The 19,750-nt window shown below is 40.9% G+C and overlaps 1 protein-coding gene across 2 annotated transcripts in view; it reads right to left on the reverse strand.

Moving 5' to 3' along the window:
* The window catches only part of COPS2 (COP9 signalosome subunit 2), a 289,702-nt gene extending 270,155 nt beyond the window's left edge, over positions 1–19,547 (reverse strand). Inside the window, exon 1 of one of the 2 annotated variants that reach the window (XM_085644223.1) lies at positions 19,280–19,547. In XM_085644223.1, coding sequence (XP_085500349.1) covers positions 19,280–19,333 — 54 coding nt within the window. In that variant the 5' untranslated portion in view covers positions 19,334–19,547. The remainder of the gene's footprint in view (positions 1–19,279) is intronic. The other variant, XM_085644221.1, reaches the window with a different exon arrangement.
* Between the last annotated feature and the right edge of the window lie 203 nt (positions 19,548–19,750).

Below are 19,750 nucleotides of genomic sequence, written 5' to 3' on the forward strand. Positions count from 1 at the left end.
GTTAATGATTGTGAAGTAAGCTTCCAATTTCAATGTCAACTGTTTTCGCGTGCCGGTTAAAGTCTTTGGAAAAGTTGAATTTAAGATGATTCAAGACGGCATTCTCTATGTTGTGTCTCACTAAACCTTGTATACATTGTTTTAGGTAGAGTTTACAAGCCCTTGGCTATTTCCATGCTATCGGTGTACTTGATTATGCACTGACACTTACTATTTTAATGGTGTATGTCCTATAATTAGATATAGCTATTTTGGTGTACCAGAACATGCCAAGATGACAATACTGAACTGAAAACCATTTACAAAACCGTGATGTATGAGGTAAACATTGAAAAATAACAGCTGCATTAGACTAGTTGACGAACTAAGATCCAACGTAGTCCGGATCAGATCAAGTTACACCAATGTACATTGACACAGGAAATCTTATGTGGTCATACTGTAAACTCTGTCCGAGTCCAACATCTTAATAAAAATTTGTTGGTTAGATATGTAAAATACATTTCAATGGTAAAGACAATCTAATGAATCAGATTAATAAACATACTGCATACATTGTCAAAAGCCTACATCAGTTCAAAGAAAGTTTTCAGCAATCACTTAGCATTCCTATCTTCTGTGCCGAGTCTTGTAGTTAGGCCACAAACCTGCGAATTTTTTTAAACTCCAGAAAGCTTTCTCAACTTCAACTGTACATCTAATCTATGAGTGGGTGGCCTTGGTTTAATCAAAAGTCTATTAACTGTGAAATCTTCTACTTCGATCATAATATCATTGTATAGTACTAGAAAAACACACAAATCAGAAAATAGACAGAATGTGAGAATATACCTCCAAAAATAGCCAGATTTTACATTGTTTCCAAAATGTTTATAGCTTTCTTGAGGCAACTGGGGCAGCAAAGAATCCCAGTGAGGATCACAAATGGGGATGCAAAATATGCCTTTGGCGCCCTAGCAAGGCACTCCACATAGCACAAGCTCGAGCGTAAAAAGCCCAACGGCTTTTGGTTTTTGGCTGAATTAAGAGGAACTTAACAGACTTTAAACAGACTAAGGGGAAGGGTGCAAGTAGATATCAGCCTGTTTTTAGGCATAGGATCTTTTATCTCCTTGTGAAAAAAGGTTAATACCTTAAAAGTAACTCTACCTTATACTAGAACCTTTTATGTATTACTGTGGGTTTGTTAGTAACTTCACGGGCCACAAAGCTGTCCAATACCTGCAGATTTTTGTATCTTTTTTTTTGTTTTTGAGAGAGACTGCAAGGATCTGTTTTAGAACTTTTAATAGCCATGTTAATCTTTGCTCTATCCTTAAAAGGGAAATTCTTCTGAACAGTTTTAGTAACTTGATGAGGCAATAACCACATAGGCCTGGCAACAAGTGGTTATTTCGAAATGAAAATATCCTTAAAACCTGAAGTTTACTTTTGGTGCTGATGACCATGTTTCCCAACCTGATGTTATGGTGCAGGGACATGAAGATACAAGGATATTATGTTTGGTAGAACGCCTTCATATAGAAAAATAAATTGCATTTTGTTAGACATGTTGAGCAAAATGGACAGCCAAGATGAAATCTCTTGCAAAACATACCCTAAAATTCAAAGTCCTGTATCTGAACATCAGCAGACAACTAAAAGACTAACAGCTGATGAAGAGGGTGAATATTAACGTTAAAAAACAAGAGCAACTACACAAACGTTTATGTTTGAACAACTTTCTACTCGGTTAACACTCCCATCAATTCCCCAATCCTAATTAATAGGACGGAGTGGTCAGTGGCGTTGAATGAAACTGTCAAATATCAGATCGATAAGATAGCTGAATTATTTACAATTAGTATTTTGAAAATGGCTGTCAATCTAGAAGTCCCGTTCCTATTTTACATGTGTGAAAACATGACTGCTATTCTCCCAGATACTGTTAATATCCAGAAATGCTTGAAGGACCAACCCAGCCTGGACCATATTTTGTTAAGCGGAGTGATCAATGCTCGTTTCACAAAGTTCAGAATCCCTCCGGTGCCAAATGAGCTATTAATAACAATCTGTGTAGGCAGGTGCCAGATGTTAACACCATTCTTTAGTTACACTGAAAGGACATGGGTTCACAGGCGCTTGGTCAGAATTAGAATACTTGCCATCAACTTTGTTATAATTTTGTGAAACCAAAAGATGAAATGAGGAAACCGCTTTCAAAGCCTCAGTCCTGCCCAGGTAATCCACTAACAGTAGTGACATTTCGGGAACCTGCAAATCATGTTTCAATTTTATCTGAGAAGTATTTCCGAATGTCGGGTGGGAGGTAATCAAGAAGTAGGTTTAAATAATTGCTGTGACAATTTTCAGCCTCGTGAATTTTCTGAATTAAACCTAGCTTTTCCAATAGTGGAGTGAGCTAGAGAAAAGGAATAAGAGGCTGCTCAATACTATACGATACATGCTCAAATTAAAATTGGCCTTGCTGTATAAGACTGTAATGAGGAATAATGCATAATGTGGTATTGTCCTGTTCTGCTTGATTTAACAATAAAAAGAAGGTAAAAAAAAAAAAATAGCTTAAAAAAATTTAGAAGACTATATTTTATAAGTTTCAAGTCAGTTGAGAACAATTTTTTTAGATTTACTTTATTGGAAATATTTTTATATGTTCTTCGGTGCGCATTTTCGTCCACACAGCACACAATACATTAGTTTAAACTGGATAAACAGGTCACAACCCATGTAAGTTTTCATCTGGTATGTTCCAAGGGTCACCGGTTCTTTGGGGCAGATTATCTTGAAACGAATTACTGCAGAATCCGACCAATGTACTGGCAATGACACTCTTCCATATCAGTAATAGCAAACAATATCCTTTCTCAAATCTGACATTCCTCCATAGTTGATGTAAATAATTGGCTACGAGCCCATTCCAGCAAAGTGTCCCATAGACTACCCGCCACTGCACCGTACTCCTCAATCCATACTGAAAGTCCTCAAACACTATAATTTCGGAGCTTAGCAATAAGTGGCAGCATGGAGACAAGCAGGTTGGTGTCAAAGGTCTGTGGTCTCTTACATGAGTGGCACCAATACAACCACAAAGATACTAACTATATGCCTTAATGAAAAGCCTATGGCTAAATGCTCAAAAGGAATGCTACACACACGATCTGCCTATTTCGATTTATGTGTTAGAGACACCCCCACTCAATTTCCCCATCTGCCCTTGAAATACAGTAGCCTTCCGAGACAACCATTGCTAAATTGGGACCAGAGACTTATTTCAACCATGTGTCCATAACCGTAAGCACAACCTACCTAAAATCAGAGATCACAGTTGTCAGATTTGTGTACATTTAGAGATCAGCGTTAATCTACGTGCACATTAGAGCACAGCTTTTTGTCAGCTTCTTCCGATTAAATGGTTTCTTGATAGGAAACCTCATAATCTCCTTCCCTCCTCTCAAAGGGCACCGGCAAGTATTTGGTAATCAAAATAATAGATACAACCCTAACCGCTTGGAATGCATGATATTAGGCTTTCAAAGTTAGGCAATCTTTTAGTTCTCAGTACCTGATAAGGCACAATCACCCGAGCGTGCCAAAGCAGTCCTGACAATTATCAGCCTCATTAATCTCTGAACTCCCATAATTGCCATATTGGTAAACTTGCTCTGTTTTTTTCTATTTTCTACATTACGAGCAGTCATCTCAGCATCAGACACAGCTCCGCATCTTGCTAGTGCTTGTGACAGTACGAGCAGCAAGCCTGCAAGTGGATGAAAATCTGATAGTCAGGTATTTGAACTACATTTAGCATGGCAGGCGCCAGAACCCACTACAAACAGCACTGCCAGGTGGTTTAGCAGGCACCTAAAAAAATATACAAAATTATGTAGAACAGCCAAATTAAATTCCAGATGGACAACAACCAGAATAACACTAACACCACCCTGTGCATCTAACACATCCTCCATTGGATGGAGGAATTCTCCCTCTGAATAAACAGAATCTAGATGGAGGTCATTGTAATGGTAGAAAGTGATCAGCATAGATACAATTTGAGGTTATGGTCGCCTAAGACTTTCAGAAGGAATTAAAATTTAAGAGCATTGAAAACAAGTATGATTCTTCCAAGGCCCCACACAAGTCTGGATAAATATCAACTGGAGGGAGGTTAGTTTGAGTCTTTGGGAACAAGGAGTAGAAGGATTCCAAGACACAAGCTTCCCCAAAGGAGGGACTCGACAAGATCATGAGATCAACAAACGGGTCTTGTGGTTTATAGGTACGGAACTATTAACAGGTTTCATCTTAATCAGCTATTTTAAGGGTATCTACTTATATTTTTAGGGGGACTTTTCTGGTGCCTTGCCCGGGTGGAAACAAAACTATATTGGTTGAGAAGGCTGTAATAGTCATGATGAACAGGAGGTTTGAAAGCTATTGTTTTCTCAAGTATCTTAGATGCAATAAGGAGGACAGAGACATATCTGAAGCCAAAAGGCAAGGCAATGGCTGAACTTAGTGTGGTTTTCTTTAGTGGGGAGAGGAAGAGGTCATGGTTGAGAGCTGCTGAAATTAGTCCATCTTTAAAGGGCTGGGTACGTGAGGGACTAAGAAGCCTTAACACTAAGGTTTATATGTTTAACATATTGCAAGTTGGAGAACAGTAAACAGGCCTCCACTATTTGCTTACGTTGAGAATCTAGAAATCAGTGTCGGAGAAAAAGCAAATTTGTTTTCTCCGAGTCCGCTGCAATTTTAAAAAGGTATTTAAAATAGGTCATGGTACTTGCTATATCTTAGGCTTTTTGGTTTGTCTAATCATTGATTAATCATTTTAAATGACTCTCTTAGGTCCTACAGGAAAGTAGACCAAGTTTAGACAGGCCTTTTAAACTGGACTACTGGGAATTAAAATGTGCTGCGTCACAACTATCACCATTGTCCCACTTTTGCTGTTCAATAAATGTATGAGGTTTCTCTGCGACTCTCACCAACCCTTGAACTGCCTGTCTAACAAATATTGAGATAATAGATGTATTGGATTATATGATCTTTCCGACATAACAAGGATAGCCAAGCAACTGTTTCTCATCAAATGACAATTGGATGCAAACCAGAAACCTAACAAGCATTTGCAATGCAAATTGGTCTCGCAATGGTGAAAGTTAGAGCTATTGGTGAGTACATGAAAAACAATGTTACTTATTTTTTTATTGCAGTGGTGTGGATGTATGTTGTTTATAGTGGAATTATGTGGTTTGAAGTCGAATTGTTAGTTGTTAAATTGTGTGGGGTGTAGTGTGTTTGTGTATTGGAATGATGTAGCATGATGAACAGATAGGGGGTGAGATCTGTATATAATAGATTGAAAGGATGATTGCGAGGGATAGGTAGTTTGTGCATGAAGGGGTGAATGAACGCCAGACAGTGTAGGAGAAATGGTGTGCAAGAAAGAGAGAAAGAAGGGGCGAGAAGATTATAAACGTATAAAGAGACTGCACTTGTGTACGCCGAAGACACGGAAAGAAGGAAGCGGAGAGTATGTTAATGGTGCTTTGCACTCAACTTGGAAGCCAGTCAGCAGTTGCGAATTACAACACAGAGATTGTCCAATATTCCTTCAATGTTGTGCTCTAAATGGAACAATTTCTCACATATTCCTTGAGCAGAAACCGCATGACCTCCATGTAATATATAAAGCACTATTTACCCAATTTTCTTTATATTACTTGTTGGAAACCCCTCACCCTATGGTTACCAGTTCACTTTTAGATGTTGGAACTCCTTGTCTGAATCCTTTTAGGTCTCGCCTGAGCCAGAGCATGCGCTGCTCTGGCGAGACATTTAGTAACTGGGCTTTAAAAATCAGACCACAGCTTTTTGTGTTGCCTAGGGCGTGCGGTTACGCGCACAATTACAAGCAGAGGCGTCATCTGGCTGTCCTCTCGCATCATGGTGCGCGCACATCGCACACCACTTGCCAGACGTGCCTCCTATTTTTTTTCTCTTTTTTTTTTACTTGCAACGCGAGACACGCGCGCTTGTATGAAAGTAGGGACACAACCAGTTTCGACCCTTTATTGAGCTGTATTAGGAATTGCGCCAGCTATCTTTGAAAGACATACCGTTCACCTAAACTCACCAAAAATTCGAAAGAATAATAAATAGTAACTAACTGCCTAGAAGAAACGTCATGCCTGTTAGAAATAGTGAGATGCACACCAAACAAATTCCAAATACAATATTTACGTTTTGCTTTCTCCTACATTCTACGGTATTTAAAATCCAGTAAGCGGGTCAGTTAACTCGTGCGGTATTCACGGTTTCCTAAACACAAACAAAAATACTGTTGTTTTGATTAAAATGTATATTAAACATTACCGTTTGGGTGCAACCGCCTATACAACGCCTACGCGGTGAAAGCAAAGAGCACTACAGATTACAGAACGTTAGCGTACATGGGGCCTCAACAAGGGAAAGACTTGCGAGTGTTCAATAGACAATATTCAGTACGATCTTTTCTCCCCCTTGCGGGAACAGTATGAACAGCCACTTTCTTTCCACACCTAATATGGCCGCCACTTAAGTTCAGCACTCGAAATTCAACCTTCGACACTGCCCTAAGGAACACGCTTCGTGGTGTTCCTGCCTCGCGAGTTCAGTGCTCTGCGACCAGCTGACACAGTTTATGTTGTGCACAGAAATATTGGCGGAGGGATGAAGATCCCTGTTCATTGGGCTGTTCCAGGCCTGCACAGCAGCAGATGTAGAGGGGGTAATCTATCAGCCGTGAGTGTCTACAAAATGCAACTCTCTAGACAACAGACTTAAAGATTTAACATGCCCTCCATCTAGCACGATGCAGCAGTGATACTTTAAAACTCATTCCCTGAATCTCAGCAGACCCTCTCGCCTGCAAAGGGCCTGTAAAACGTTTATAAATCATCTTTTAAAGATGCTACCAGTAGCGCCAATATTAAATGTAGACAATCGTCTGTGTTATAAATAATTTATCAAACATCATTTCAGATTACCCTTCCGCACAGAGTTATTTATTCCGGCATTTACGGCTCTATTCCTAAGGCGCTTCTTGATAGATCCGTTATTGGTCAATTTAATGAACTTGGGGGTCCGCTTGGTCCCCTCAAGTGCGGCGCTACAGCTGTGGTGACCATTATGTGAGTGATCCGCGCCTCTCGGCGTCTCTTCCAAGTGCTGGTCATTTGTCTTGCGGTGGTAAATAGCTCAGCACATGGGAGCCTGGGGACATATTGCAGGCTGCAGTGATGGAGGCGAAAAGATAGCTCTATAAAGCGATGCTCGTCAGGGCTACCTCATGTTACAGTACATCACTCTCCCTGTAATCTCATTTAAGGTGGAAGCCCCAGCGACCCCCACATCTTTTATTCACAGCCAGCTCTGGCCCGGCCGCCATAAACTATTTTCTGCTCCTGTTGTAAAGACTACTTTCTTTTACGGATTGTTTTGTATTCCGTATTGTAGACTCCATCCTTAATACTTATTTCTTGACCGAGAAGGCTTTTTTGTGTACATTTCATTTTTCAAATAAGGGTAGCCCTCTACTTTTAAATTTCTTCAGAAACAGTGCAGTATATTCTTTCATTCCACTAGATATCTAGTTTATTCACAGAAAACTGATTTTTTTAATGACCTTTTTAATATAAATAATGCAAACAGCTTCTTACCTCTCATGACCTCAACTTGCCACCTCTCTCCGATCCTACCTTTCGGTCAGCTCTCTGTCCCGCTCTTCTCCTTCAGTCTCTCAGTGTGTGTCTCTCTCTCTCGCTCTCTCTCTCTCACTCTCTCTCTCTCACTCTCTCTCTCTCGCTCCCTCTCTCTCGCTCCCTCCTTTCTGCATCTCGCTGCTCTGTTTGCATCTTAACCCCCTTCATTTCTCTTCCATTTACTTCACCTCCCTCTTAATTTAATCTCTATATCTCACCCTTTCTATCATTTGTGCCATCTATACCTTACCTTTCTCTACCTCTCGCATGCCTCTTGCTACCTCACCATTCTCTCTTTCATTTCTCTCTCTGCCTCACAACTCACTGCCTCATCACTCTTCCCCACCTCTCATACACTATGTAGCCTCTCAATTTACCTCACCTATTGGCCTTCTATGTCTCTCTTTTTACGGAGGTCCTCTTCCCCTCACTTTTCCCATTATTTTATTTATTTCTCTCTACAATGCTCTCTCTACCTCTTCCACTCCATCGATCACTCCCTTTGCTTTCATCTCTCTTTCCATCTCCTTCACTGTTTCCGTTCACTCTCTCTGCTTCCAATGTCTCACTCGTTTAATACATCTGTCTCTCTCTCCCTATTTCACCATTCTCTACTTCTCCCTCTCCCTTCCTCTGTATTAGCCTCATCTCTCTACCTCATATGCACCTCTTTTCTCTCTACTTCTCATATCTTTCTATTTTTCATCCCACCAGCTCTACCTGTCTCTCTGCCTCGCTACTTTGTTTACTTGACCTGTCATTCTGTGCTTCACCTTTCTATTTGTGGTATCTCATTATAACTCACCTCTCTTCCTATCTTATTTCGCTCTAGACCTTGCCCCTCGGGTTGGCACCTTTCTTATCAGCCTACATTTAAAACGGCATGCCAGGCCTCTAAAAACAAGCATTGGCATAGCCAATAGGTCTCGCCTTTGGGACCTTAGAAGTTTTTTAGCCATGCAACAGTTGATGTTATTGCACCAAGGATATTGTGCAGCATAACTAAATACTTATAAGGTCCCAAAAGCAAGACCTATTGGCTATGCCAATGCTTGTTTAATAAACTAGTGCATGCAGTGAGTAGTCTCCGTTCAACTGACTCAAACAAATTGGAAACACACTTCTAAAAACAATGACCTATAAAAACGAAAGCTCAGGACTAGAGATATTTCCATTTGTGATAGTGGCGAAAAGTGCGTTACAACTGTAAATGTGCTATATATTTACCAGAAAGAGCTGGGTAAACATCACCCCACCCATTTGTAGAATTGTATCTGATTTTGACCAAGTTTGCCAGTGTAATGTGCTTTAAAATGGACTGTTTCCTAAAACTTTCAATAAAATAGCAAGCTGTGAGCCGTAGTTTTTCACATTCGCTTATATTATCCAATTTTTGTGGGAAAACACACCTCAGTCCCTACACGTGCTTGTTACTGTCGGCCAGGACCATGAGGTTGCCATGCAGCTCACCAACACGACTCATTTCTAGTACTCTGATTTTATTTTGCAACCTAATGTGTAGCGGGACTCGTAGTCAAAGGCAATAATAACGAACTATTTGAACTCACCCACCTGATAATAGTGGAACATGAAATCCCTAGACTAGAAACGCAGTATCCTGAAAAATGTATGTAGGAAAGAAATCTACTTGTCCTTTTAAACATGCCAGATCAGTTTCCCAGTTTAATACATGCGAGGAAAGGCTAGTCCGTTCAGGCCCACTTTGCATGCTGGGACTTTTAGTTCTGATTTGAGATGGTTGGCTTAGTTTAAGGCATCGAGTTTATGCTAGACTTCAGGGATGTGGAATTCCTATAGCCCGACGCCCGGGACATATTGTTTGGGGTCAAGGGCAACAAGTTTTATTGTGTATTTCGTCCTTGGGGCAAGTAGACCCAACCCCCTGCAGCACAGACCCTTTGGCTGCCCGTTTGCAGTACCACATTTTGGACCAGGGAAGAGCATTGTCTACAGTTAATGCAATGTGTGTCCATGTGTTAATGCTATTCAAACTTGTATTTAGGATTCATTAATGCAAAGCTTTCATTATTAGGATGAGCACTCAAAGTAAATGTTGTAAGCTCGGACTGCACTACTGACGGTGGTTCCAGTATAAATTTGTACACACGTTTTCAAAGTTTAGTAATTTAAGGCTATGTATAATGATCCCAGAATACTCCCTGATTATATGCAAATATTTGCAGAAGCTTGAAAGCAAGACTGACTATTCTTTGCTTTCAAAATGAAATGTTCACAAAAAAATGAAAGTAGAAAAAAAAATGTCTCTAAACTACTGAAGGATTTTAGGTACCATATCTTTGCAGCATCATTTAGTAGCATGTTGATGTATGCTAGTATTTCCCAAAAGTATTCATGATGGAAAATCAGTGTAACCAGTTTAAATACAGTTATGGAAAACAAAAATAAACAAGCATTGGCAAAGCCAGAAGGTCTGAAATTGGAGGTCAGCCTTTTGGTTTTCTCAATGCGAGTCATGTTTAGGCATGGTTTTCGTAAAACCTTATCGGTTTGGGAGCTGATGGGCCCTCACCATTCTAACAAACATTGGCAAAAGCTAAAATTGTTCTTGGTCTCAAAAGGTAAACATTGCCACAGCAGTTTCGGACAATAAACACAAAACTACTTTGTGCGCCAATATGCTCCTTGTGAAAGAGCAGAATACTGTCACTCACAGTGAAGCCAGCTAATTGAGAGACAGACAGAATTTTAATAAACACAAAAAGTCATGGGTAATGCCAGGGCTAATTAGAGGCCCAATTATTAAAGTAAGTCTCAAAACTGCATCCATGGTATATATCCTTGCATTAAGTGCATATATACGGTTTCCGTTAATTCACTAGAATTTACAGAAGTAGGCCAAGAAATAGTACTCCTAGAAAATATTTGTGAACTGCATTTTAGCATGAGCAAATATGCATGTGTAGATTTGCTCATGTGAAAATCTGAATGTTTACAAGTTCACTTTTTCTCCAACCACTTTTTTCCTAACCTTGGAAGAAGTTTTACGTCTGTCACAGTCAGGAGTAAATTTCCAATCTTTCTCATTATGGGAAAAGATTAGAAAAGAGTTGGTAAAAACCCTTAAAACATGCAAGTTAGTAGGTTTGCAAGGACTCAAAAGGGTCTTCCAACCCTGGAACTATTGCTTACCGCTGCCTTCAGCCCCATTATGTAGACCTGCAGACACATGGCAACATAAGGTAATTGCATGTATTCCAACCCTAGTATGATACTCGCCCTGGCATGATCAGAGAGCTATATCATAACTCTTATATAATGAGATTGCTGCCGTAATTTTTGGCCACATTGCATGGCACAAAAGGGACAAGTGGATTTTGGTACAGGACAAGCATATTTATGAAGCAACCTGCCCCATGGACAAGTAGGTATTTTATTAAATTCCACACCCCTGTAGACTGGACTTCTATTTTATGAAATGAACACAAAAATTAAGTAAATTGTGCTCGTTTTGAATCGTGGTGCAAGGAGAGAAAAAAGTGTGCAGATAGAAGCTGTGAGAAGCGATTCAAACAAGTCGTTGTTTCATTCTTGTAAAAAGCCCAAGCATCCGATTTTGTGAAGTTTTCTGCCAGCTGATATGTTCTTCGAAGTCAGAGTGTGTTTATTTTTGTGAAGTAAATAGTCAGACCCTTTGCTATTAATTGTATTTAGTCCAGCAAATAACATTTCAATGCTATTTATTAATGTGGAAAAAAACGAACCTCACTTGATATTCCCGATAGATATATATATATTTTTAAACTTCACACAATGAAGGAAAATTGTGTTCAGAAACTCATTGTAAGGGAGACCATATTTGTTTTCATTCATTCGTTACTGTAAAATGGCACCATCTGCAGAACTTCGCTTTGACCTAAACAGCAGCTAAAGAAGGAAGCAACACCCCTCCCCCCTCGCTGCACAAGATTACAGAACCAACAGGTGGGGAAAAAAACGTGTTGGTCGACCTCGGACAAGAGAAACTAAACATTAGTGGAAGCACTTACATCAAAAAGAAATCACAATATTGAAAATTGAGCAATAGGATTAGCAGTGAAATGCCCAGTGTTGTAGGTACAAATTGACCTTTAAATGCTCAAACAAAAAACGGTTCCAAGACTACACCAAAACGTAAAGAAGAAAAACTCTGCTTTGCGATCTGTAAAATTCGATCCTAAATGTTTTGCGAGAGCCAGGATGCTAAATTTAGATTACGATTTACAGTTAATTAATGAATTCCCTTGTATGCAAAGTCCCCTAGAGTGAGTGACTCGTGTCGGTTTAGAGGGGAAACATCATTCAAACTCAACCAAGCCTTTAGCCTCAAACACATTTCTTCCGAGACACAGGGGTTCATCGGTTTTCTCGGGGGGTTTGAAAAAGAAAGATAATAGACGAGCTGATTGAGCTCTCTTAAACCTCTCGCGAACAGAACAAATGTTATTGGATCATGCTTCTTCCCGGAGAAAGGTATGTTGCCGAAATTGCAAGTAGAAGAGAAGGATATCTTAGAAGGAGGTTCTCGAGAGGCACAGTATTTAGAGCATGCTCGTGCTGAGGAAAAATGAGGAACCTTCAAGCATGGATGGAAAAAGCAAGTGTGGGGAATGGGGTAATAAAGAGAGATGAAGCAATATTAACGCAGCTGTCCGCGCAGTTGAAGAGGTGGGTCATTATCTCAACAGAATAAGAAGGGAATAGGAAGTGATGGACGCGCGCGAGGATAACAAGCCCGGGAGTGGTGCATGCGCAGTCTTCTCTTTTCAAGCACTGCACTTGTGGTTGTGGCGCGCCGCTGCTCGCTCCCGCAACGTGGATGCCGCCACAAGCACGAGTGCAGTGCTTGAAAAGTGAAGACCGATGGCTAAAGGCCCTCCTAGAGCAGCGGATGCGTGCAGCCTAGGCGAGACCTAAAAACTAAACAAAAAACTTTCGTAGCATTCACCCATAAGCAGAATACAGATTTGATAATGTCATTCCGTGTAGGCCATAACTAAAGTCCGAATCAGTTGAAAAATAAAAAGTTTTGGCATTTTTCAATTACTCTTGTATGGAATGAATGCTTCACCTATTAAGCAAATCTAATTGGGTTGGTAAAGTGTGAAAGAAATCCTCACTTGCCTCTACAAGCAATAACTTCCAATTAAGCCATACTCCCCATATAGAACTATGAAACTCCACATAGGAATTAATGGCTCATTTAAATACTACATGAAACAATTAATAGGTCGTTCAAAAGGAAAAAGTGGAAAAACAAAGATGAAGTACTCTGCTTGGCTGAACTAGGACATTGTTGAGGCTCTCATGGTGGCGCAAATGATGCAATTCACCAGAACACATAGTGACACAGAAATATAGTGACATATAATCAAAACTTACCAAAAAGGAAGCATAAAATCTGTCACATAGGCAGTCTACAAGTCGTGGGACCTGTTCAAGCCTCTTAGCTGTGGGAAAGAAGCCCACACTGAATACAGACATCCTAAGATGGGGTTGGGTTTGGGGTTGGGGTAGGGATCCCATGGGGAGAACTAACATTATCGGACCTACGATCATTCAGGGCATTGAACATCCAGTGGGTTTGAGGAGGTTGCCCTAGTCCCACCTGGTTTCTGGGCTTCTCGTTATCCGTGAAGTTAGGGAGTGGTCCGAGAACTTATTGCACATTGCTGAAGAGTACATGGCACCGCATCTTAACATAATATTCAAGAAGGTGCTTTAGTGCCTGGATGACATGGCATTAGGCTTCATAAGTACAATTATGTTGTAAACACAAATTATGAGACTGAAAGCAAATGGGCTTTTATGTAATGTGTACAGCAGGGTCATTCAAATTTTTGCGCACTCTACTAGATAATTCAGTGGCATATAGATCTTTTTGGATGAATAGATATGAAGTTTTCTTTGCGTGAGGTAAATAAATACTCACGGTTGCAAAAGTCTGTTATTTAAAACACTGTATTTATGGAAACACAGATATTGCGGCTTGTATTGCTGTGCAACAATACAATACCAAAATCTAGCCCTCAGATAAAATAAACCAAACACACTGAATTGACTAGTGGTGTACGTCTTATGAGAAAGAATGTAGGAAATTATTATTATTTTTTTTTTTTATTGAAGTTCTTGTATCAAGATTACAATTAACAATAACATAAATTGGCTGCCACAAAATAAGGATTCAAAATAAAGAAAATTATTTACGGAATGCAAAAGTCCACCATTATTCAAAATAGGAACACCAAATTCTGTTAAACTTCCGAATCCCACCAATTCGCTGTGCGTGTCGCTTTTCACTCTAACATTCCTAATTTTCTGAAACCAGGCATTAAACGAAGGTGCTTGAATTGACTTCCAGTTCTGGAGCACCAGAGATCTTGCCACTGCCATTGCGATAAATAAGATTTTGGCCATCTGTTCTGTCAGACTGAGATCAGAATCATATCCGTACAATACTAATTTAATATTATAAGTAATCTGGATCCCACAATGCTTTTGCAAATATTCGAAAATCTCATTCCAAAAAGGAATAATTTTAACACAGTCAGCTATAATGTGAGACCAGTTAGCGGGAGTATATTGCTGACATCTAAAACAGGTGTCACTAGCATTAACATACATTTTAGCAATGGCGGCTGGAGTGCGATACAGGAGCCACTTACTGAAGAATAACATTCTTCTCCAATTAGATCCTCGAAGAACACTAAAATTCAGCTTATTTATGGTTTTCCAAGTGTTGATAGTAAGTACGTGATTCTCCTGTTCTTGCCATTTTTTAATAGCTTTCTGGCTCAGATCTACCTCAATATGTTTAGATAAACAATGCTTCCATGCCCCTGGCTTCCTCATCCGAGAAGTCATAAACAAATCATCCCATAACTGATTAGAAGAACCAATCATTCTTGGCTCCACTTGTTCCAGCATTTTAAAAATCGAAACATAGGAGCCTAGTAACATAAAATTCCCTGAAATTATAAGCTGCATCTCGCCCGGTGACAGCCATGCCCCCTCCCTTAAAAAATCTGAAAGGGAACAGAACCCAACACGTGCCCATTGTAGTGCAATATCAACTCCAATTTTGATACCCATAAACATGAGAGCATTTCTTAAGGGAGTTCTAATATTAAACTGCGGGAGAAAGTATCTTTTAAGAAAAACGTCGCGACGCTTGAAAAACCAAAGCATCGTCTTGTATCGACTAAGTTTCGGTGACTTAGGAATGTGTAACGGAAATGGAATCTGGGCCTCGTGACAAATTCTATCAACAAAAAAAATTAATAAAGACATTTGGGCTCTGCATTCCAGATTTAAACCGCTCTAAATATTGGGCGAAATATGCGCTATAATAGTCTCCAACATTAGGTACGGCTAAACCTCCTAATTCGGTTTCAACATAAAGAGTCCCCATTGCTATCCTGGGACTTTTTTTTGCCCATATAAACGCAGAAAATAATGATTCCACTTTTGAAAAAAAAACACTGGGCAAAAAGCAAGGAATGGCAGAGAATAAAAAATTAAAAAGCGTAAGTATAGACATTTTTATAAGTGCCACCCGCCCCAAGATGGAAAATGGTAACAAGTCCCATCTGATAAACAAGGATTGGACCTTACGTAAAAGAGGATCAAAATTCAGTTAAGCTAAATCGGAAACCAAAGTGGAAAACATAACCCCCAAATACCTCTTCGGTCTTGAATTGATACAGCCAACTAAGTCAGCGTGTAAATCCACCTCACCCCCACCACAAACTAATATTTCCGTTTTTTTTTAATTTATTCGATAGCCGCCCAACTCTTCGAATTCTTCAAAAAGCTGAAGAGCAGCAGTTTGAGATTGAATATCCGTCTTAATCAATAACATGATATCATCGGCATATAAAATTTAATTTTTGCCATGGAAGGGATCGGAGGAGGAATATTCGCAGATTCACTAATTGCTGTAGCTAACGGTTGAATGAAGAAAGCAAAAAGAATAGGGGACAAGGGGCGAATGTAGGAAATTATGAGCTCAGGTTAAAAAGATACACAATTGAACATAACAGAGCACAACTGTCTGTAATATATGGTTTGAATTGGCGATACACATTGCTCAGGATTTAACTTCATTTGGATTTTCTGTAGCAAATTAAAAAAAAAAAAAAACAATGGGTATAGTCTAGTAAAGTTTAAACAAATACCTAAGCAGAACATTGCAATCCTCCAAGTATCCATCCACCCATATTATTCAAAAATAAAGTTTGCTCCTAAAAGAACAGGACTTAAACGTTAGGAACGTCAGTTTATGAGGGGAAATGCAATGCATGCGGGCAAAATAACAGACATCATTACATCAAGACACAACCGGCACATCATTAAATAAGCCAGAAACTTGGACCATAAAGTGTATTTGTAAAGCGCACATCACCCAGAAGGGCTCCTTGGCGCTGAATAATAGACGGTTATTGTTACCCAACTCAATGGTACTTATTTTATCCACCTCACAAGGATGCATTGGTCCACAAAGCCAGCAGACCCGGTAGAATGTTGGATTACCCACTCGAAAACGTAAATTATTACAGAACGTTGACAGATTTCCCCACATGAACGGGCAACGCAATCACGGAACAAACGAACCTTAAACAGAGAAAACTGCAGCTGTGGAATGCGCTAAATCAATGTTACGTTAAGCCATCCTTAAGGAACAGAGATCTCAAAACATTGTTATTAATCCATCCTTATGGACCAGTTATCTCAAGCTATTGTGACTGACTTAAGATATCTTACCCAAGTGTTTTTCTTAACATACACGAAACACAAAGAAAGACTAGGAGGTACATCACCGCACACCATCCACAGAAATCAAGATCAAAACATCACAAGTGCGATGGCCAATGATAGAAGGCTACTCGGAGCCCCTTTCAAATAATTTCTAAAGCCAGCTAACAAGACTATCCCTTAGGGTCACGGAGAAATCTTCGATCCTAGAGTGCCAATTAGATTGAATGAGGACGCGCCCATTAGTTGTGCCAGGCTTCATTTTCGGCGACCTCCTCCTACCCTGGTAAGATGATGCTATCAGGGCGGACTCAAACTCAGTAAGAGGGAGTTCTCAATAAAACTAAGTGAACAAGAAGGGATTTAGTCAATCTAAAAATACCTTTAGGTAAACCCAGGGTAATACGTTTATTTGCGGGTACCTAAGGTACAGTTAAAACCAACAACAGGGTAAGTTACGCAATTACAATGACTCACACATCCCAATGAGCCAAACTGTTTCTGCCCACATACATGCCAGTACTGGGCAGGGGTATTCGTCAGGCCCAAAGTGGGATCCCCATCTCTATTCCTTGCAATATATTAGTAAGGAAAAGGACAGAGTTGTAAAACTGTGAGTCCCACCTTGACAACCCAGGTGATCATGGTCCCCTACCTCTGGGGAACTTGTGTTCAATGGTTTTGGAGGGTGGGCTATCCTCATTTGTCAAGAGAAATACAGGTGAGAAACCTAACTCGCCTCCATCACCCAGCCGCTCATTTAAATGTGTGACTACAGAGGACACCGCCCTCCTCCCAGTCCATGGAGCTCTAGTTTTCCATGGCTAGAGGAACTTGATCACCTGAGTTGTCAAGGTAGGACTCACAGTTTGATAACTCGGTCCTTTTTCCTTATTAATTTAGTGCACGGAATAGAGATAGGGATCCCCCTATAGCCCCGACAAATGCCCCGGACCAGTGCTGGCATGTATGTGGGTAGAAACATGCTGGCTCATTGGGATGAACGAGTCACTGTATCTGCGTAACTTCCAATGTTGTTGGTTTTAGCGGTGCCTGTGAATAAAGGTATTACCCTGGGTTTACCTAAAGGTATTTATGCATTATCTGAATCCCTTCTTGTCCAGTTAGTTTTTATTAAGAACTCCTGCTTAATGAGGTTGAGTCGGCCCTGTTAGTATCATCTTATCAGGATGGGTGGAGGTCGCCTAAAATGAAGCATTGCACAACTAGTGGGGAGAGTCTTCCTCATCCAATCTAATTGGCACTCTAGGATCGAGGTAAATTTATCTGTGACCCTAAGGGATAGTCTTCTGAGGTTGCTTTAAGAATTACTTGATAGGGGCTTCCAGTAGCCTTCTATCATTGTCATTGGCCATCGCACGTGTGATGCGTTTACCTCAACATACAAACTACAGGTATATGGCTGTGACACTACTTAAGGAAAGCGTAGAGTGCTGTCACAAGCAATTGTAAATTATCATCATTGTATAATTTGCACGGACCAAGCGAAGAATATTACAAAATATAGAGCGCCTGTTAATGTATATCAATCCAATATCGGAGCAGATGGCAAGGTGATAAGCTTCTGGAAATGACCTACGTTGATAACATTTACTCATATCGCCAATTATTTAGGAGGTAAAAATTTGGGATTTTTCAAAGATTCATGTTCTGTCAACATTAATGTTCAGTTCACTGGTGTATTGCTACTGGCAGAGAGAATAGTGTCCAGAACTTCCTAGATACATGCAGAGAGCCTAGAACCTGCTACAATACTTAAGAGAAGTGCCAGCTTTTCTCAAGTGACAGGCACACTACACTTACAGGGACACCTAATGGCAAAACGAGTGCCACCTAAGCCCTATTTTCAAAGAAGTGCAGAACTTAATTTAGTCTAAGTCAGGCAATTATCAGTCCCCTTTCCTATGAGGGGTGAAGAGGGAACATACCCCATGCTCGTGGAGTACTAAGCGTTGAGAGCAACAGTCTGTGCTTGGCAAGAGTCAGCCTTTACTACCGTGGCATGCGAATACAGCATGCCCTTTCACTGGACAGGCAGGGGAAACACACGTCTACCTCCCTGGTAAAACACAAAGAATCACGCCTATGTTGGGCACTTACATGCCAATAGTGTATCACACTCTGATTAAAGTGGGGGGGGGGGGGTCTGCTTAAAGGGGGAACTCCAGGGGTTCAAATCCAACCTTAGTTTCGAAAATGTTTTACGTCTGATCACAAAACACTGTTGGTGGACGACGCACATAGGCTCTTGCCTTCCAGCAGAGGCTCCAAGGCAGAGCCCGATGTGAATGGACAGTCAAGAGTCTCATGCCCAGAGCTGGGAATCCATCTGCCAGTGTACAGTGTCCACCTCACCTCCTTCGCCCTCCCGAAGGGGATGGTCAACAACTTAGCCTGCCACGGACACTCGTTCTTGTCCGGATCCGAGCACTGATCTGGGGGAACACACATGCCAAGTAGCTCTTGAGAGTCAATGGGTCAGCCTTCATCCGCCGGGCACTCGGGGCTTCGCACCAACAATCGAGCGCTTTCTGTCTTGAGAACCTGAAGAACCGAAGTCGCCTCTATCTCCTGTAAAGTTCTATAGACCCGGCCTGCTGTCACCGGACATATTCTACCCAAGGCTCGGCAGGCCTGTGTCTATGGCCTGTAAGCTTGACTCTCCCTCCCCGTGGTATCCACAGCCGGTTGAACCGGTCACCAAAGGAACTCCGCGCTTAGCCCCCATCCCCTACACCTACCAGGTCATAGTCCTCCTCATCATCGCACATGAAATCATCCTCCATGTCAGACATCTTGGCCGGGGAAGGAGGGAGGGAGGGGAGGACTGGTTTCGAGCGCTCCCACAATCCTTTGCGGTAGCGCCACAGCCTGAGTTATCCGGCCGGCCACCCTAGGAACCAGTAGTTTGCTGCGTCTCTCAGTTCCGAGGAACACCGAATCTCTGTAACACAGAAGAGAAAGAGACCGCCCAGACGGACTTCACTGGCGATCAGTAGAGGAGGGAGGGCCCGCATGACGGCTCATTACCACATGACCTGTCAAATCGACGGTGTCCTCTTTTGTCATAGTAGAAACTAGAGAAATACTATATTTCACGCTCTCCAGGAATAGTTAAACCGCGGTATTCAGCCGTCCTGGTAACCATTTGTGCAATCGTTATTTTTATAAATGCGCGCTTCTGTTTAAAAGAAGTTGTAGTAGCGGTTCGG

The sequence above is a fragment of the Triturus cristatus genome, chromosome 3_1 (assembly GCF_964204655.1).
Source record: "Triturus cristatus chromosome 3_1, aTriCri1.1, whole genome shotgun sequence".
In the NCBI taxonomy this organism is placed as follows: domain Eukaryota; kingdom Metazoa; phylum Chordata; class Amphibia; order Caudata; family Salamandridae; genus Triturus; species Triturus cristatus.